General features: G+C 37.6%; 1 protein-coding gene across 1 annotated transcript in view; it reads right to left on the bottom strand.

The window, feature by feature from the left end:
* RIT2 (Ras like without CAAX 2) overlaps positions 1-6,366 on the bottom strand; it is a 465,270-nt gene extending 458,904 nt beyond the window's left edge. The window contains exon 1 of the mRNA XM_049769158.1: positions 6,260-6,366. Within this exon, the coding sequence (XP_049625115.1) occupies positions 6,260-6,362 (103 nt within the window). The 5' untranslated portion in view covers positions 6,363-6,366. The remainder of the gene's footprint in view (positions 1-6,259) is intronic.
* Positions 6,367-22,200: the final 15,834 nt, after the last annotated feature.

Below are 22,200 nucleotides of genomic sequence, written 5' to 3'. Positions count from 1 at the left end.
CAGAGATATTTTCCAAATAGATTTTTAGTCTGCCTATATATTTGGCATCCTGTTTATTTTATATTTGAATGATCCAAGGTTTTTATAATATGTGATATTTGTTGGCTGGCTTGAGTTTTTCAGTTGAGTGCAATGCCATCCCTTTCTACTGCGGAGGGGTCCCCAAGAGCTCCAGAATAGATAAGAATGCAATATATCATTGATGATGCCTACATACTGAAATATTTAATTAGAACATCTTGTTTTCCTACTACACTTCCCTGATAAGTCCCATGCACTGTATTATTGACATAGAGGGTCAAGCTTCATAAAGAATGTTAGTGTATATAATTTCATCTGATATTGAATGTGTCTTTATAAAAATTTATCTAAGGATGAACAGCCATTCACTTCACTGCCTCCTGAAAAAGTGAAATTAAAATTGACAACAGATGAATGGCTAAAAACTGTGGTACATATACATTATGAAATACTATGCTGCCATCAGGAGAGATGAAGTCATGAAATTTCCCTGTACATGGATGGACATGAAAACTATCATGGTCCTCTGAGGAAACTCAGGACCTGAAGGGAGCTCTGTCCTGTGTTTCTCTGTCTTTCCTGAATTCTTGAAGCTCTCCTCAGAGCCCTGGGAAGCGAACCCCCCCAAAAACTACATTCTGAAGCTGCCCAGCGAGCGAGTGAGTGAGTATGAAATGGCTAGCTGTGGGGGTTGCCAGGTAGAGTGCTGATTGCTCTACCTGTGGAGACTCTGCCCTGCTGTGCTTCTTCTGAGGAAACTGAGGACCTGAAGGGAGCACTGTCCTGCGCTTCTCTGTCTTTCCTGAATTCTTGAAGCTCTCCTCAGAGCTCTTGAAAGTGGACACCCACAAACTACATTCTGAAGCTGCCCAACGAGTGAGTGAGTGAGTGAGTAAGAAATGGCTGGCTGTGGGGCTGCCAGGTGGAGTGCTGATTGCTCTACCTGTGGAGGACAGAATCAGAGTATTGGAAGATGAGATGCAGAAAAATTCAACACAGCAGAAGAAAGTGGAAAAGAACCTTTGGACAAACAATCAGGCAATGAAAAATGTACTCAAGGAATGCGAACAGATGAAAATAGAAGTCTTTAATAAACTCAAAATAAATAACATAAGAATCATCAGAGTCCCAGTGGCCCAGGTAGGAGATCACAAAGAATGAGAACAATCAGTGCTGGGGGGGGGGGGTATGTGGAGAAAAAGGAACTCTTATCCACTGCTGGTGGGAATGCCATCTAGTCCAACCTCTATGGAAAGCGATATGGAGATTCCTCCAAAATCTGGAAATTGAGCTCCCATTCCACCCAGCTATTCCACTCCTAGGGATATCCCCTAAGAGCAGAAGAATACAACACAAAACCCCCTACCTCACACCTATATTTATTGCAGCATTATTCACAATAGCCAGGCTCTGGAAACAACCAAGATGCCCTTCAACAGATGAATGGCTAAAGAAACTGTGGTACGTATACACAATGGAATATTATGCAGCCATCAGGAGAGATAAAGTCATGATATTTTCCTATACATGGATGTACATGGAATCTATCATGCTGAGTGAAATAAGTCAGAGGGAGAGAGAGAAATGCAGAATAGTCTCACTCATCTATGGGTTTTAAGAAAAATAAAAGTCATTTTTGCAACAATCCTCAGAGACAATGAGAGAAGGGCTGGAACTTCCAGCTCATGTCATGAAGTACACCACAAAGAGTGGTGAGTGCAGTTATAGAAATAACTACACAGAGAACTACCATAATCATTTGACTGAATGAGGGAACTGGAAAGCTGTCTGGAGTATAGGTGAGAGTGGGGTGGGATGGAGGGAGATTTGGGACACTGGTGGTGGAAATGTTGCACTGGTGAAGGGAGGTGTTCTTTACATGACTGAAACCTAATCATAATCATATTTGTAATCAAGATGTTTAAATAAAGAAAAAATCTAATACAAAATAAAGAAAATTATTATGCTGAGTGAAATAAGACAGAGGGAGAGAGATAGACACCGAATAGTCTTACTCATCTATGGAATTCAAGAAAAATAAAAGATAGTATTGTAATAATACCCAGAGACAATAGAAATGAGGGCTGAAAAGACTGCCCCATAATATGAAGCTTACCACAACAAGTGGCAAGTGCAGTTAGAGAAATAACTACACTAACAACTATCATAAAAATTTTAATAAGTGGAAAAGTAGAATACAGGCAAGGGGGGAAGGAGATAGGGGACATTGGTGGTGAGAAATTTGCACTGGTGAAGGAGAGTGTTCTTTTCTGATTGTTTATTTGTTTTTGGGTCACAACCAGCTGTGCTCAGTGGTTATTCCTGACTTCGCATTCAGATGTTGCTCCTGGTAGGCTCAGGGGACTACATGGGTTGTGGAATTGAACCAGAGTTATTAACTGAAACCCAACTATGAACATGTCTGTAATAATGATGCTGAAATAGAGATATCATAAAAGTTGAACTCAACATAAAGCTGTATTGTAGAACTATAGAATGTTCACAGTTAATGGTGACATACCATTTTCTTACAGGGAAAAATAAAATAAAATAAAGTGTTTAGGTGATTTAGAAATTCAAACATTAAATGTAGACATACTTAAGGCACTTAATCATGTTTGTGGTTTAATATGCTTAGGACTTCAGTTTTTCTTTGTAAACCTCAAGTTATGCAGCTAAAAATGTAGACATTAACTGATGTCTAGCTCACAAGATCTAGAAGAAGTAAATGGTGGTGAAATGAATGTAAAAGCCCATTGTCTTGTCAGGAACCATAATAAAGTCTAAACATTTGGAACCCAATACATATGAGTAATCAATATTCCACAGAAGCTCATCTTGTGTTTAATTTTGGAAGTTTGTCAGGCAACACATTTTACTCAATAAACTTAAATCATTTCTTGAGTGAGTAGACTAGTTTTCTTTCACACTGAACCATAATTGGACCTTTAGGCTAATTCTTGCTGATAGTATTTCAGTGAGTAATAACAGCAGTGTAATTATAGTGTTGACAGGGGTGAATATACCAAGGGTGAATGTTCCTGGAGCTTAAATATATTTTATTGTTTCCATCTTTATTTATCTCTGCAAGTCAAACAATTCAAATAAAATACATGGTCATAAGGTCATAGCTTTTCAGCTTAATTTTTATCTAAAATACTTTTAATAAGGTACAACATAAGACATGAGGATACAGAGATGGGAATGATGCTCTTGATTTTTTATTTAGTTTATCAGATGATTTAGATTATCAGATAGTTTCAAATTTTTTATCTATTCCAAGCAATTTTTACAATTGTTTAGTTGAATACATATGTTTTAAATGAATTGTGCATGCTATTCATTTCTATAAATTTAAAGAAATAAATTAAATTAAAGTCCATTAATTTAAAGAATTTAAAAGGTTAAACATATAAAGGAGAGGGTTTGATATATTCTTTCATGGTTAAAGGTCTCTTCGAAGTATGCCATTCAAAAAATGTACAGATTGGATTACCAAGTGTCTTACTTTCTTTATAGCAAGTTAGATAAAACTCATGGAACACTGTAAACCACTACCTCCATAATCAGACAAATTTCCTTGGGCTTCATTTATTAACTTGGCAATGTCTAATCTGTGTTCAGTACTGAATTCTAATGATAAAAACTGTCTCGCGCATACCTTTTACATACTAGTGTCTCCAGTGTTCCTTTCTTCTTGTTTACGCTCTGTAGAAAAGAATATAAGGCCCCTGTATTGTATGGATAAAGTAACTTGATTGATTGTTTATAGTTTCAAATTTTTAAATAATGTATATTAATGAATATATTTGGATCAAAGGAATTGCTCTATCACACCTATTGATACTTATGTATGGGAATATGATTCATGTATCTTTAATCTGTGGTTGTACCTGTTACTGTCAAATTAAAAATCTTTTCAAATTTTTGTATTCATAAAAGTATGTTTAATAAAATATGGGTAGATATAAAAAACTACTTTCTCAGTAAGCGTAGGAAATTTCCAAATGTTTATTTATTTAGAAATCATGGAACTAGCAAATCAAGTTTCCCATTCATTATCAAGGCTCATTCAGAACTGACTCAGAATTAGATGATAGCTTGATTCATCTTTTTACTTGCTTCATGCCTGCTGACTTCTTACCAACTTTTTATACAACCCACTGTTACTATTTTGTAACATTATTTTATATTGGTCACTGAAATTGTAAGAAAATAATTGCAATTGTATTGATTCAAATCTTTAACATTATGCAAAGATTGCTTTGTAATTTAAAGGAAAATATTTTTATTTTAAAGCAAACACTTTTGTCAGGAGAGGGTCTTTCTGAGAATTAATGCTTAAAAATTTGCAAAGTGACACCAGATAATTTGCCATATGGAATAGTATTTTCCCAGTCAGTATTAGAGAATGAGTAATACACCCTTTACGTAACCTTCAACTATGTTATTTATAAAATCCATATAGCTAGACTTTGTATCCTCTAGTATTCTTTACCATCTGTGAGGTAAAGTACATAGTTCAATCTTTTCTACATTGGAAAGATTTTCTGTGCTATTTACTTATGAACTGACTTTTATGTATCCAGTGAAGGTGAGAACAACCTTGGTAACACTGTTTGGCACTTTTATGCCCACATCCCCTAAACTCTTGGCGAAACAAGAAAATATCAATCTAGGAGACAAAGGCAATGTATGGGCACACTAAGGAACTGCTGCAGCATGACAGTGTCCTCCGATGCTGCTGGTGGGTTGTCTCTCACCTTGTTTTAGCTCTATTTTTTTCTCTATTTATATCTTAGTCTCACAGTGTTGTTTTATTTTATGTGCGCTGTATCCTCTTTATCCTTCCTTTTTCCCTTGCTCCATCAAGGCTCATTTACTTTGATTTTCTTCTCAAACGATCTCATTTTTATTAAAAAAAGAAACATTCAAAATTTCTCACACCCACCTGCCAGTGATTTCACCCTACTTTTCCTTTCTTGGAAGACTAATTTTTTTTCAAATGGATAAGCATTTATTATTGCAATATTCAGAAGAATATTTTTCTATCAAATTGTTGTGGGTAAATGAAAATTGAAGTTATTAAATTTAAGGCCACTCCCTATTTTTAACCACTTAGCTTTCTATTGAAGTAGCACTTTATTTTCTCCCTCCTTTACTTTCCTTTCACTTGTGGATCCACTAACATAGATAACCAACTTTTTTCATTCTTTGGCTTATTAAATCAATAATATTGCCATAACTTTTAATCATTTCAATAAAGACTGAAACTGTTAGATTGTTGTCACATGTTTTGTTCATGCTAACTCTAATGTTTGTTATCTTTATTTCTAGTATCATTAAAGATAATACTAATGATGTCCTTAAAGATACTATCCCTAGAAAAGGGGGCTTTCTGTTTATATAAAAGTTGCATCTGTCTCTTAATTTTCTAGTCATAGCCATTGCCTCAAAATACACATCGTTTAATAAATCTCAAATACTGCTACATATCTCTAATTTATTATATTTATTTAAGTCACAGAGAAAACTATCACTGACAACTTTTATTGTTTATGTGTACAAGAAATTCATTAGTATTTACCTTTCTCAGTATCTAATCTTCATTATTTTGAAGCATTATCTTTTAAATTAGTTCACTACAAATTGTGGTTTGAGCTCCTTTTACAGAACCCAAATGAATACCTAAAGTAGTTCACTGTGAAAAATCAACTTTCCTCTTGTCATGCAAAGCCCACACATGCTGTGCTAGATCATAACAAGGAAAAGGAGACAGGAAGTCGCTCATGAAAAAAAAAAAAACTCACAACAATCAGCACTGATATCCCTGCCTGGGCTTCTGTGTTGGTATAGATGCACTTCACTGACTATGCAACGCTTCTTTATTTATATTACTATTTTGAAACTTGAAGCACAATTTCCTTTCAAACACCATGGCATTACTTACAGACATGAGTTAAGAGCAAGCATGACCCCATCGTGATAGGAAAAGAAAAAGAAAAGAGCCTCTTCAAAGTTACTATGTACCAGCACTGGCTGGCTCTCCATGTCCACGAATTATCAGCCTTTCTTGAACAGCTTCAGACTTTCCAACATCCTGTCAGAGACTTGGTATTTCACTGCTGCGGCTTGCCAGCCCCGACGGTGCCATCCCCTTCGCCACATGCATTCGCATCAGTGCCTCTATGGACATCCTCCGCAGACCCTCCTTCCCCAACATCGGCGTCCAACTTACCGCTCTTGCCAACTCCCCCTGCGCCCAGCATGACCACCTTGTACTCTCTGGACCCGCCTGACGCGCTGCTCTGGGCGCCGCTGGCTTCGCTTTCCACCTCCATCTTACCCGAGGACGGGAGGAGGCGAAGGGGAGGGAAAGTCACTGTCGTCAGGGGCTCGCTCGGATATTAGGCAACTCTCAAACTGCGTCCGAAGACAGGCTTGGAAGGAGGAAGAACCCTGAGCCCAGAGCTGGCTCCTGGTCCTCTGCCCCTGCGGTCTCCTAGCAACCACGTCGCTGGCTCCCAATCCAAACCCGGCTCTGGCGCCTCCCTCCTCCTCCTCCTCCTCCCTCCTCCTCCCTCCTCCTCCAGCCGCACTCCTCCCGCGGCCCCGGCCAGGGAGCCCGCCTGCACTTGCCCTCTGCGCCTTCCCGTCGCCCTCGCTTCGCTCCCTCCGCCACGTCCCTCCTTCCTTCTCCCCTCTCCTCCCCAGCCCCCTGCACGACCGCAGCCGTCAGAAGCACACTGCACACGGGTGGGCGACCTTCCTTCCAGATGGGGCTGCTAGCATGGACGGATCCGGAAACTTGATCGAAGATGCTGCTTCTTGAGGACTGACTTCCGTAGCGGCCACCTAGCTTGTCTTCAGCGACCGTCCATGTTCATCGCTTATCTCCTTGCTTAGTATTGCCACCCTCTTCTTATTCTGCTTCTTATTCCGGAAAAGAAGAGCCAAAGGATGCCACACATTGGAAGCGGAACAGCACGTACTAACTAACTCGGGCTTCTGAAGAATGGGCTTGAGAGTGGCAGAAATGACAGCTGGCTCTTAGGAATTGTTCCAGCTCCTCTGGCAGTTGCAGTTCCACTGGAGATGTTTGAAGTAGGTCTTGCCACGTGTGGACATGGATCACCGTTATTTAGACGGGTTCTTAGGGACAAACTGAGACATACGAATTCTGTCGTGTACAAACAGGCACTATGTTTTTCAACTGATGATCACAACTGACTTCATTACAATTAAACAGCATAGAATATTAATTTTCAAATATATAACCTTTTATTTTGTACTCTAACTCTTTTAAGCTATTGGGGATTTTTTGTTTCTGGTGACGTCCGAATTACAGAAATCTTAGAATGTCAGGCAGGTCACACAGACCCTATCCTTAGAAGATAGTACTAGTCTTCATCTTATTTTTCTCTTTGATTTCATGGTTAAAACTGTAATGTGATTGGGTAGGGTTACAGGGTTTATTCTAGCTAGACTCTTAATCTCCTATTGGGAAAAATCTATATTTAATCAGTTAATTATTAACCTGGAGAGTGCATGACCACGTGTTGGACTCGGAATTGATATTTATTATTCTTGCTGGTAATTAGAAAGAGGAAGATTGTGGTCAAGAGAAAGGCTCTGGATCCTAATCAGGCCTGTGTTCAAACCTGCCAGAATGCTGGCACAAGCAGTACGGCATTTGCCTTGAACTCACTAGCCTAGAACAGATCTTGGTTGGATACCCTGGTGTCCCATAAGGTCCCCCAAATCAGGAGTGATTTCTGAACGCATAGTCAGGAGTAACCCCTGAGTGTCACCAGGTGTGGCCCAAAAAAGCAAAAAAAGGACAAAAACAAAAACAAAAAAAATCCTGCACTCAATCACTTATTAACATTGTATGTTTGGGTAAATTATGTAAGTTAGATTCATCATCTATAAACAAACTTACTAAAATTCTATTTTATCAAATAAATCATTAAATGAGTTAAGTTTGTATATAGTTCTTAAGACATAGAGTATCTCCCCAAGTGATCATTACACACCTATTTACCTATTTTCCGGCATATAAGACGACTGGGCATATAAGACGATCCCCTAATTTTGCAGTTAAACCATAGGCGTAGGCCTATATTCGCGATATCAGAATGTTCCTGTGCTGCAACTGTATGTACCACAGTGAGCCAATCACAACAAGCAAAGGTTCAAAGGTTATACTGTAATAGACTTCCTCTCTGACTCTGACCAATCTGAGCAGACTTATTACAGTGTAGATTCGGGTCCAAAACATTGTCTAATTTGCATGCATAAAAAGCCTTTTAGATTGGCTGAGTTAGAGAGGCAGTCCGAGCAGCCTTGCAGTGATTGGTCCCTTATCATAGGCACCTTTTCTGGCAATTCCCTGGTGGCTTCAGTTAATCTCCCCAACTACATGAACCAAACAACACCCCATCCTCGGACCCTAGCACTGAACCACCAACACGGTTAGCTGGGTTTTGCCAGAAGTGGCCCCCAGATCTCCTGAGTACTGTTTGGGAGCCCCTAAGAAAGAGATTTGGAATCTCTGCGGCCTGATTTATTTTTGTTTCATTTAGCGGCATATTGAAACATTTTTCAGGATATACTCAGCAAATAAGATGACCCCCAATTTTCGTTTGACTTTTTTTGTTTCAAAAGTCGTCTTTTACGCCGGAAAATACAGTATGTTCTTCAAAATTTTTGTATATTTTTATAGCCAAGGTTTGTTTTTTTCTTACTGAATATTGTATTTTCGGTATATATGGATATAAGTCATTTATTAATTGTATGATCCGCATTTCTTTTCTATTAATCTGTGGCTTTTATCTTTCAAAAATACAGATTTTTAAAAGTTGATACAGTCCAGGTTGCATTTTTTTCTGATATTCATTAAATTTTATTTTACTTTATTTGTAGATGCTCCCAAATAGTGATTAGAAAGAGTTGGGTGTTGGGTGTCTAGCATGGGATTATCTGTCAATCTGGCTAGTGGTTTAATGGCCTGGCTAGTTGCCTGAGAATGCAATGCTATCACGTGTGCTTGATGCAAGGGTAAAAGGGGTGATGAGTGCAATGCTACCCTGATGGGCATAATGCTAGGGAAACTATAATGTGACACATATGAGTAACTAGGCAACCATGAAATAATGGAGGTCAAATCCAATACTCAACACTGTACTAACTTCCAGGACACATATGTCAAATTTTCAGAAATACTGTTTGTTAAAGATATACCCAGTTCTCTTTCACAGTTTTACCTCCTCGTTGCAAGTTGTGCATTATTATAGCTTTATTAATTGCTATCCTGCCAAATTCACCAGCTACAAAATTCATAACTCTAGACCCAGCTTTCCTTCTGAAATTCAAAAGTAAATCTGTCACCTGAATATTTGCTTTAGAGACTCTGCTTATATGTTAACCACAACCTGAGCTGAAAGCTAGATTGCTCATACCTAACACAGTAGTAGGTAGTAGTTCTATGTACCTGTCTATAGAGCACATTGTCCTTCAAATCCTACCTTGGGTTCAGTTTCCTCATTTGATCATCATTTAATGTTCATAATTGAAAAGTAACTTTTCCTCACTTGGTACCATTTTACTGTCCTTTTTTCCATCCATGCTATTTCATTCAGACTGTACTTTAATTCTAGGGAAATAGTCCTAAAATATTAACTTGAACGTCCTATTACGTACATACTAGGAAATCAAATAATTAAATAATACAATATATTGGAGAGCTTGAATAGCACATAGAGAAACAGAGCATTTATTCTAGCTTTCTGACCCTACATTACATAGATTACAATATGATCACGTTGTCATCTTTCTAATAACCTTTTTTCTAATAATTTTATCTAATAAAGAACTGAAGCTATCTTATAATTATTCTGTAATTGATTTACTAGATTTTTATTCCTCAAAGAAAAAATTAGATAAATAATAGTATTTGGGTTCAAGGTCTTCTCTCAGAATTGTTTCTTTTCTGGTGCAGATTGTAACTCCACCCTGGATTTAGGTGTAGCTACCTGAGACCCACCCATTTCTGGGAGGGGTCTTGGGAACCAGATATTATGTGTGACCTTACCTGCAAGACCCAGCCCATTCCTGGGAAGGGTCTTGGAATAGGTAGATAAGCCTTTGAGCCAGGGGATTAGGGGCTTCTGCCCTGCTGGGCTCTCTGGCTTATTTGGTCTTTGCCTTTTTGCCTCTTTTGGTCTTTGACCAGCATGGAGGTCAAAGGGAGATGGCTGAAAGGAGTTAAGATGCAGGGCTAGCGAAGAATAGCTGTGCTTGAAAGGTTATGAGTGGGCCACACACATGTGGTGGATAGGGTATGAATAAAGCTGATGCTTCCTGATGCCTGCCTGTGAGTGAGTTCAATACCCATCGCTTTTCTGAGCCCCAGACCCGCCGGTTGATGGGGGATGAAGCCACGTGGCTGGGGCCTACAGACAAAGGCCTCCATCCTTCACCATCCATCTCCATCCAGCCCCATCGTTAATTATTTGATTCTACACAGATATTCTCATGACTTTGAACTACCTATCTGTCCCACCATCTGTAACTATTTTCTTTTTTTAGTATTTTTCATTTATTTAAACATCTTGATTACAAATATGATTGTGATTAGGTTTCAGTCATGTAAAGAACACCACCCTTCACCAGTGCAACATTCCCACCACCAATGTCCCAAATCTCCCTCCATCCCACCACACCCCCACCTGTACTCTAGACAGGCTTTCCATTTCTCTCTTCATTCACATGACTATGGTAGTTCTCAGTGTAGTTATTTCTATAACTGCACTCACCACTCTTTGTGGTGAGCTTCATGAAGTGAGCTGGAAGTTCCAGCCCTCCTCTCATTGTCTCTGAGGATTGTTACAAAAATGACTTTTATTTTTCTTAAAACCCATGAGTGATGAGTGAGACTATTCTGCATCTCTCTCTCCCTCTGACTTATTTCACTCAGCATATTGGACACCATGTACATCCATGTATAGGAAATTTCATGACTTCATCTCTCCTGACGGCTGCATAATATTCCATTATGTATATGTACCATAGTTTCTTTAAACATTCGTCTGTTGAAGGGCATCTTGATTGTTTCCAGAGCCTGGCTATTGTGAATAGTGCTGCAATAAACAAAGGTGTGAGGAAGGGGTTTTTGTATTGTATTTTTGTGTTCCTAGGGTATATTCCTAGGAGTGGTTTAGCTGGATCATATGAGAGCTCAATTTCCAGTTTTTGGAGGAATCTCCATATTGCTTTCCATAAAAGTTGGACTAGACACCATTCCCACAAGCAGTGGATAAGAGTTTCTTTCTCTCCACATCCCTGCCAGCACTGATTGTTCTCATTCTTTGTGATGTGTGCCAATTTCTGTGGTGTGAGATGGTATCTCATCATTGTTTTGATTTGCATCTCCACGATGATCGGTGATGAGGAGAATTTTTATGTGCCTTTTGGCCATTTGTATTTCTTTTTTATCAAAGTGTCTGTTCATTTCTTCTCCCCATTTTTTGATGGGATGAGATGTTTTTTTCTTATAAAGTTCTGTCAGAGCCCTGAATATTTTGGATATTAGCCCTTTATCTGATGGGTATTGGGTGAATATTTTCTCCCACATGGTGGGTGGCTCTTGTATCCTGGGCATTATTTCTTTTGAGGTGCAGAAGCTTCTCAGCTTAATGTATTCCCATCTGTTGATCTCTTCTTCCACTTGTTTGGAAAGTGCAGTTTCCTCCTTGAAGATGCCTTTAGTTTCAATGTCATGGAGTGTTTTTACCAACGTGTTGGTCTATATACCTTATGGTTTCAGGTCTGATATCAAGGTCTTTAATCCATTTGGATTTTACCTTTGTACATTATGTTAACTGGGGGTCTATGTTTGCTTTTTTTCAAGTGGCTAACCAGTTCTGCCAGCACCACTTGTTGAAGAGGTTTTCCCTGCTCCACTTAGAATTTCTTGCTCTCTTGGCAAAAATTAGGTGATTGTATGTCTGGGGAACATTGTCTGAGAACTCAAGCCTATTCCACTAACCTGAGGGTCTGTCTTTATTCCAATACCATGCTGTTTTAATAACAATTGCTCTGTAAAACAGTATAAAGTAAAGGAAAGTAATGCCTCCCATTTTCCTTTTCCCTAGGTGTGCTGTAGATATGCAAGGGTGTTTATTGTTCCAGATGAACTTCATACGTTTTTGATCCACTTCTTTGAAGTATTGTCATGGGTATTTTTAAGGGGGTGGTATTAAATATGTATAATGCTTTGGGGATTATTGCCATTTTAATTATGTTAATCCTGCCAATCCATGAGCAGAGTATGTGTTTCCATTTCCATGTGTCCACTCTTATTTCTTGGAGCAGGGCTTTATAGTTTTCTTTGTATAGGTCCTTCACGCCTTTGGTCAAGTTGACTCCAAGGATTTAAGTTTGTGTGGCACTCACTAATGTGAATGGGATAGTCTTCTTGACGTCCATCTCTTCCCTATCATTACTGGTGTATAAAAAGGCCATTAAATTCTGTGTGTTAATTTTGTAGCCTGCCACCTTGCTATATGAGTCTATTGTTTCTAGAAGCTTTTTGGTGGAGTCTTTGGGGTTTTCTAAGTAGAGTATCATGTCATCTGCAAACAGTGAGAGCTTGACTTCTTTCTTTCCCTTTTGGATTCCCTTGATATATTTTTCTTGCCTGATCACTATAGCAAGCAATTCCAGTACTATGTTGAAGAGAAGTGGTGAGAAAGGACAGCCTTGTCTTGTACCTGAATTTCGAGGAAAGGCATTTAGTTTTCCCTTTTGAGGATCCTATTTGCCATTGGCTTGTGGTAGATGGCTTCAACTAGATTGAAAAGGTTCCTTTCATTGCCATCTTGCTGAGAATTTTGATCAAGAATGGGTATTGGACCTTATCAAATGCTTTCTCTGCATCTATTCATATGATCATGTGATGTTTATTTTTCTTGTTGTTGGTGTTGTGTATGGTGTTGATAAATTTATGGATGTTAAATCATTCTTGCATTCCTGAGAAGAAATCTACTTGCTCGTAGTGTATGATCTTCTTGATGATGCATTGGATCCTATTTACCAGGATTTTGTTGAAGATCTTTGTATCTGCATTCCTTAGTAATATTGGTCTGCAATTTTCTTTTTTGGCAGCATCTCAGTCTGGTTTTGGTATCAAGGTGATGTTGACTTCATAAAAGCTTTCTGGGAGTGTTCCCATTTTTTTCAATTTCATGGAAGAACCTGGCTAGGATTGGTAGTACCTCCTCTTGAAAGGTTTGAAAGAATTCATTAGTAAATCCATCTGGGCCAGGGCTTTTTTTTTAGGCAGATGTTTTATTACAGTTTCAATTTCCTCAATAGTGATGGGAGTGTTTAGATATGCTATATCTTCCTTACTTAATTGTGGAAAGTTATAAGTGTCCAAAAATTTATCGATTTCTTCTAGGTTCTCATGTTTAATACCATAAAGTTTCTCTAAGTAATCTCTTATTACCCTTTGGATCTCTGCAATATCTGTCGTGATCTCCCCCTTCTCATTTCTGATATGGGTTATCAGGTTTCTCTCTTTCTAATATGTGTGTGTGTGTGTGTATATATATATATATATATATATATATATATATATACACTAGTCCTCTTTCTTCCATTACTCTTTTCAGGGTTACTATGTTTTTGTTGGGTTTCAGTCTGGTCGACCTATCAAGTGTTGACATGGCCGTGTTGAGGTCTCCCACAATTATTGTGTTATTATTGATGTCTTCTTTCAGATTTGTCAGTAACTGTATTAGATAATTTGCTGGTCTCATTGGGTGCATACATGTTTAATAGTCTGATTTCTTCCTGTTGCACATATCCCTTGATTAGTACATAGTGTCCATCTTTTTCCCTTACAACTTTTCTGAGTATAAAGTTTGTGTCATCAGATATTAATATGGCCACCGCAGTTTTTGGGGGGTTGTTGTTTGCTTGGATGATTTTCCTCCAGCCTTTGATTTTGAGTCTATGTTTGTTCTGACTATTCAGGTGTGTTTCTTGTAGGCAGCAGAAGGTTGGATGCATCTTTTTGACCCATTTTGCCACTCTGTGTCTTTTAATTGGTGAATTTAGTCCATTGACATTGAGGGAGATGATTGTCATAGGATTTAATGTCATCTTTGTAGGTAAGTTTGCTGTGTTTGTTGGTCTCTCTTGTCTTAATGTAGACCTTTCAGTTTTTCCTTTAAGGCTGGTTTTTCATATGTGAAGTTTCTGAGCTGTTGTTTATCCATGAAGCTATGTATCCTTCCTTCAAACCTGAACGTGAGTTGGGCAGGGTGCAGTATTTTCAGTGAGGCATCCATTTTATTCAGTCTTTTCACAATATCCCACCACTCTCTTCTTGCCTTGAGAGTTTCTTGTGACATGTCTGCTGTAAGTCTTAGGGATGCTCCTTTGAATGAAATTTCTCTCTTTGATCTTGCTGCTTTCACTATTCTATCTCTATTTGTGGGATTTATTATTGTAATGAGGATGTGTTTTTCTTTGGGTCTTTGGGCTGTTTTTCTTTGCTTCTCTTTTAGCTGGTACTCTTAAGGCATGGAGGATTTGATTGTATGTAATCTTTAACTCTGGGAGTATCTCTTTGATAATGTCTTTGACAGTTGATTCTTCCTGAAGATCTCCTATCTGGGTCTCTTGGACTCCAATGATTCTTATGTTGTTTCTGTTGAGTTTATCAAAGACTTCTATTTTCATCTGTTCACATTACTTGAGTCCTTTTTCTATTGACTGATCGTTTGTCTTAAGGTTCTTTTCCAATTTCTTCTGCGGTGTTGAGTTTTTCTGCATCTCATCTTCCAGCATGCGGATTCTGTCCTCAGCTGCTTTTACCCTGCTGGCGAGGCCATCTTCTGAGTTTTTCAGTTCAACTACCATGTTTATCAGGTCTGTTATTTCAGTTTAGAGTTTTCTGATTTCTGTCTTTGTGTTTTGTTCATATCGATCTATGCTTTTTTTTTGAGTTCCACAAACATCTTCCATATTGCTATTCTAAACTCCTTATCTGAGAGGTTAATTAGGTGGTCGAAGTTTTTTAGGTCATCTGAGCTATCATCTTCATTCTCTGTGAATGTTGATTGCCTGTGAGTTTTCCCCATTTTCCTGCTTGTAGTGTGATTTTTTTCTGCGTGTTGTGGTGGAGTTCATTGGGTAGAAAAAGTGTGCTGCCGTGAAGTAAAGCGAAGCGGCCACTCTCTTCTGGAGCCTCTGGGAGTGCTATTTTTCAGCCCAGAAACCTCCCAAGAGGTTTCAGAGACAGGACAGTGGAAAAACACTCACAGGCAACACTCACAGTTGGGAATCACTGGGCGGGCCATCTGTTACTATTTTCCAATTTAGCCATTTTTATTTGGTGGTAAAGGATAAGAATTGTCATGCCAGCTGTGTCTTTGGTGCTGTTCTTTATCTGGGTTATATGTTGGGAAAATAAAAATCCTTGGGAATGTTACTTATCAGTAAATAAATGCTCACTAATAAGCACTGGGAAAGTGACGTTTAATGAGTGAAGTGGACTTCTTTTAACAGTAATGTGCTTGTGCAGAGCTCTTCTATGGAAGTCAGAAGGAAATTTTCTCTATTTATAAAGAAGATTAATACATGAAGTTTATTGGGGGGGGGTTCTTAGTTCTATAGTCTTTTTATCAATATATCTTTGTCATTCTAAAGTACTAACTTTTCCTCCTTTTTTGAGTTACTAAAGTACACACATCCTCAATAACATTATTGACAATGTTTTGATATTTGGTTTGTTAGTCCATTTTAATATAAATTTATTTAAGGAATATGTGTGAGAGTGTGATAAAGAGTAAGAAAGAGACAGTCAGAAAGAGAAAGAGAGAGAGAAAGAGAGAATTTTCCAGGTGTGTAAGTGCTGATTGAATTGAAATCTTTAAGTAACCAAATCATTACATGCTAGATTGCTTTGCTCTCTGGAAAATTATTAAATGATTGAATTTTGCGTTTACTTCTCACCTACCCTGGTAATTGCTAGCCCTTTTGTATGCCATATGATTTCCTTTGAGTGCTCATCTCCATCGAAAGAAGACCCAAGTGTTCCGTGCTCATTCAGAGCCACTCAGCTCCCTGAGCAGAATCCAAGAACTCTCCACCTCATCACTTTGTCTGTGCTGCTCACCTCTTCAGTCCTTTTTAAAGGACAAAAGAGGAAACTCATTTAACAGGCAGTTCCTTCAAAAAGGAATGCATTAGCTTTATTTATATAGATGGTTTTCTAATATCCTTTAAGAACTGCTAAGGCATCCAGTCACAATGATAGGTCTCTAGGGGAAAAGTTTGATGTGTAAGAAATATTTTCTTATCCTTCTCACTGACAGGTAGTACTACAGAGATCTGCAAAGTCTCTATTTCCTTAATAAAATCATTTATGTGTTTATTGCACTGATATATCTATATTCTTGTTCATCCATATGCATCTATGTCTCTCCAGAATTTAGAACTACATCCGGAATGGTTCTAAGTAACCAATACTATTTTGTTACAGCACTTCATTGCACCAGGTAGGTATCTGGCTATTTTAACTAACAGTTTAAAAAAACTTCAAATGTCCTTTTTGGTCTTTGGCCAGCATGGAGGTCAAAGGGAAGATGGCTGAAAGGAGTTAAGATGCAGGGCAAGCTAGGGATAGCATGCGTGAATGGTTGAGATTGACCACACATGTGGTGAATAGGATATGAATAAAGCTGATACTTCCTGGAAAAAAAAACCTTTAAATGTGTATTACTTGTTATTTATGCCATAATGGATAGATAAAAAATGTATGGAAGAAGTAGTCATTTAGTTGATTGCCTTTGTGGAAATTTGTGTTTGTTTAGCATTTTCTCATATGAGAGGTAAAATCATTATTAACTTAAAGTAGCAATATTTATTAGGACTAACACACATTGCAAATATAAAATCTACAAAATCAAAAGCACTAAGTTTACAAGTGGGAAACACACTAACCCTATACCATACTGACTTCATAAGCATATACACAATTCGTATTTATATGTCTTTCTATTTCTGTTTGTTTGTTTGTTTTTGGGTCACACCCAGAGGCGCTCAGGGGTTACTCTTGGCAATGCGCTCAGAAATCGGCCCTGGCAGGCTCAGGAAACCAAAAGGGATTCCAGGATTCAAAACACCGTTCATCCTGGGTCAGCTGTCTTGTCTCTCAGGCCCCAATTTAGCCTTCTTAATGAAGACTTATTAATATTGACATAGCTTAATGAAGAGGTAAAAGATAAGTTTATTGTCAAGAAATTGTATGTGCCTTATTCACTAAATATCAATGAATATGCTCGTTCTTAAATTACTGAGCTATTTAGGGATTTTAAAATTACTAAAAGGTACAATACAGTCTATGATTTCAACTTTATCATTCCTTCATGTGAGAGCAACACATCACCAAAACAGGTTCTGCATTAAGGTACAATGTGGCAGGTATAGATATTTGAGTGAAATCCAAGAGAAAACTAGATGAACAAGAGACAGATTCCAAATAGGAAAATAAGGTTATGTATCAAAGAAGGGGGAGTGCCTTAAACTATATTTAAAGTAGTGCTTCAAATAGAAAATGTTACAAATACAGGAATATTCAAAGTTTAGGAAAGCAAGTATTTGAAAAAAATAATTATATATGGTTAATTTTAAGAATATAACATGGGGCCGTGGCGGTGGTGCTAGAGGTAAGGTGTCTGCCTTGCCAGCACTAGCCTAGGACAGACTGTGGTTTCATCCCCCAACGTCCCATATGGTCCCCCAAGCCAGGAGTGACTTCTGAGCGCATAGTCAGGAGTAACCCCTGAGCGTCAATGGGTGTCAATGGGTGTCAATGGGTGTGGCCCAAAAGCCAATATGTATATATATAAGCTGGAGTGTTAGCACAAACATTTGAACGTTGAGCCACCAGAGCAATAGCACAGAGATAGGGAGTTTGCATCACATGCGGCTATTCGATTTCCTGCGTACTATATGGTCCCCACAAGACAGGAGGGATTTCTGAGCCCAATGCTCATTCGCACCACCGGGTGTGGCCCAAAAACAAACAAAAAGATTTGAATGTGATCAACCAGTATTTGATCTCCGGCGTCCCATATGGTTCCTGGAGTCTGCCAGGAGTGATACCTGAGTACAGAGTCAAAAGTAAACACTAAACGCCACCAGTAGTGGTCCCAAAGCCAAAATAAATAAATAAATAAATAAATAAATAAATAAATAAATAAATAAATAAATAAATAAATAAATAAATGAATGAATGAATAAATGAATGAATAAAAAGCCAAGAGAGGGCTTAAAAACCTGAAAAATGTGCTTTGCATGTTTAATTCCCAGGTTCATCCCAATACATGTTCTACCCAAGAAATGCCTAAAATAAACCTCATAACTATCTGCTGCAGCATTTATTAGTGATAAATGAGCACAGAAAAATACTCTAAAAATTGGACTATGAGTGAATCATTGCAGTTTTAAAGTTAAGACAGTAGACACTATATTTATTCTTGTAATTTGTAAATATTTTATTTTATCATTAAATATGATACTAAGTTGAACAAAAGCTAGAATAGACTTGGTTCAAAAGATAAAGCAAGGGCAGGAGAGATAGCATGGAGGTAAGGCGTTTGCCTTTCATGCAGGAGGTCATCGGTTCGAATCCCGGCGTCCCATGTGGTCCCCCGTGCCTGCCAGGAGCAATTTCTGAGCATGGAGCCAGGAATAACCCCTGAGCACTGCCGGGTGTGATCCAAAAACCACGCACACAAAAAAAGATAAATCAAGGTTAATTTCATTATTATTACAGAAGTATTTTTGTACTTCTCAAATTTCAGCATTCTGAACTAAACTAAATTTCCATAATGATATTTATTATTATAGTCACCAATTGGAACATAGCATTCCACAGTTTACTGATTTGCAAGACTAGAACAGGGAAGTCTGTTACCTTTATATTTTTACCATATAATAAAATGTGATATTCATATAATTGGCTACAATTTTAACTATTTAATATCAACTGAATTCAATTACATGAATGCATAAAATAAAACTACAAATAACTATAAAATAAAATAATAAATGAATTAAGTACTGTAAACCTATGAAAAAGGTTAATGTAAGGTTGCTGTTAATGTAAGATGATAGTATCTGTCTAAAAAGAGATATCAGTGCCATTTCTTAATCCCTAAATGCTATTTATTGTTTCTTTATCATATTAAGGACATATTTATTTTCTAATGCAGTGTGGTAGTGAACTCAGTGATCACTATAGTTGTAATCTAAGGGAATATTTTATATACAGATATATACATACATATTTATATAGCTAATACTGCAATATAAATATATATACATTTGGTTTGCACAGAACATAATAGACATTAAAAGTGGTTATTTTTGGAGTTGGAGAAATATCATAAAAGTTTACAGAAGGTAAGTGCTTGACTTGTATGTGCCTTGTTTCAATTTTGACACCATATATCCATGCACATAGCCAGAATTAGTCTTGAATACTACTTGATATAGACTGAAATAAATTAAAAAAATTATAAGGAAGAGGGGGCTGGAGAGATATCATGAAGGTAGGGCATTTGCCTTGCATGCAGAAGGATGGTGGTTCAAATCCCGGCATCCCATATGGTTTCCAAGCCACCAGGAGCGATTTCTGAGTGTAGAGCCAGGAGTAAACCCTGAGCACTGCCACGTGTGACCCAAAGTAAATAAATAATCAATCAATCAATCAATAAATTATAAGGAAGAAGTCATAAAGAACTGTTTGATAACAAGGATAAATGTTTACTTATGGCATTAAAAATCAAAGCACAAAATAGAATATTTTCATGTAAATACAATATTATCATAAGCAATGCCAGAATTCATATGTTTGTGATTAGCCAAAAATAATATTTTTCTGACAGTTAGTTATTGAGGTATCATAATCCTATCAAATAGTTTTGAGATTTTTTTTCAATTTCCCTGACAGATAAAAGATTAAATTAGGAAGGTGCCTCAGAACACTTAATATACCCTCCTATCTGGGAAAGAAAGCTCATAATCTCCATTATCTTACTGCATAGAGAATATCAGTTTGTGATTTTTTAAAATACCATATCCAATTCAGGTAAAATATGGTAAAGAAACTCAGACCAATAGTACTGATCTCTGTGGTCTTTTATCTAATAAAACAAACCTGAAATAGTAGGATCTGTAAGATTCAAATGAGAATGTAGAAATTCAGAATATTGAAGCATTCATTCATGATAGAAAAGTAAGTTCACTCAATTATTCACATTATCAAATAAAGGAATGAGCCTGAGGGTCTTGATAATTACAGTCAAAATTGAAGCAGGTACAAGTTAGTGGAGAAGGTTACCAGTTTCTGCAAAACCATGGAAAAAAGGCCATTCTGTGCTTAGAGGATGTGCACTATATGTTAGAGACAAACAGAAAATAAAGTGGGAAATAGTTTAGAAGCAGATATGACTTCTTATCATTTACAATAACGATAAGTTTGGACTTACCCAATATGCGATGCACAGCCAGAAATGTTTTGGTTTGTTTCTTAAGTCACACCTGACAGTACTGAAGGGTTCCTCCTAGTTCTGTGCCGAGGGGTTCTGTTACTCCTAGCTCACTCCTGGCAGTGCTCTCGGGACCATATGTGATGGCAGGACAGAAGTGGAAGCCTCATGTCCTAATACCAAGGGATTTGGAAGATGTGAATCTAGAAGCAAACTCTGACACAGGAAATAATTCACTCAAGGAGATGTGTGAAGGAGATGTACAGGTTTAGGAAAATTCTACCAAAAGCTTTCTGTTCGTAATACTAAGGCCAGCAGGCAGATAGCTCAATTGTGGAAAACGAAAACCACAGGCAGTTTCTCCCTGAGATCTTAATAAAGACCACAGGTCTAATGCTAAAGATCACCTCCTGGGTGGGGAACTGGGGTCAGGGACCAATTTAAAAGGTGCTTCAATCCAATAAATGACAAGCACTAACAAAGAAGAATTATAAACAGTTATTCTAACACAGAACCATATCAGATGCCAGAGTCCAGGCCCGGTGAAGGGCCTGAGGTAGGTGCACCATGAGGATTAAGAAAACAAGACAGACATAATAGAGAAAAGCATGGGGTTGGGGGATTCATAGCCCATTGTGGACTGAGAGCCCAGTCTGTACCCCAGTAGAACATTTATTACATTTATTATTCAGGAATAATCAGCATGAGAAGAAGGGAAGATAACAGACAGACACATTCTTTGTTTTTGGTCACATCTGGTGATGCTCAGGGGTTACTCCTGGCTATGTGCTCAGAAATCGCTTCTGACTTGGGAGACAATATGGGACACCGGGGGATCAAACAGCAGTCTGTCCTAGTTTAGGACATACACCTGAATGGGTGTACAAATTACAATGTTTTGGAAGCTCTTTCTAGTATTGAGATTAAATTTCAATGAAGGTAATTCAGGAAGAATTATCTATCTCTTTTGCTCAGTGTAAATTAAGTGGACAAGGTGCCTGTCTAAGGAGCTAAAAAGGTGGATGAGATCTATGTGTCATTATTACAGAACAGTTGAAAGTTGTTCTTGGATGTTTGGGATTAATCAGGAACAGAATCAAAGTTAATTAGGGAGTTTCATTTGAGTCACTAGTTATATCATACAGGTAACAATATCATTGCTTAAGATACAGCACTGAGAAAAATAGGTAAGGGGTGAAATAAAATACAAAAATGTGGCACTAAATTAATTATTATTTATTTTAATTAAGTTTTAGATATCTCAGGATATCTGGGTAGGTATGGAAGAAGGCAGTATCAAACCGTAGTTTATAGCATAGAGAATAGATGAGGCATGGCACTTAGGAAATATTTATTTCATTAGCTGTAAATAAAAACATAAAAATGAAATTTATTATGGCATTCTTGGTAGAGAGGAGAGTATAAGGGATGACTGTCTTTATGAATAAACTATAATTTACCAAGACAAAAATTTGTGGAGTTCTTGTGAAGGGTACAATTTGAGGGAAATTTTCTTGTTGTATCTGAACAATAATTATCTAAGGCCTATAAATTTATTATTAAGGTAATAAAACAAGAAACATAGAAAATCTTATAAAAATCACTCAAA

This window comes from Suncus etruscus, chromosome 2 (genome assembly GCF_024139225.1).
Source record: "Suncus etruscus isolate mSunEtr1 chromosome 2, mSunEtr1.pri.cur, whole genome shotgun sequence".
Classification (NCBI taxonomy): Eukaryota; Metazoa; Chordata; class Mammalia; order Eulipotyphla; family Soricidae; genus Suncus; species Suncus etruscus.
This window is presented reverse-complemented; position numbering and strand designations above follow the sequence as displayed.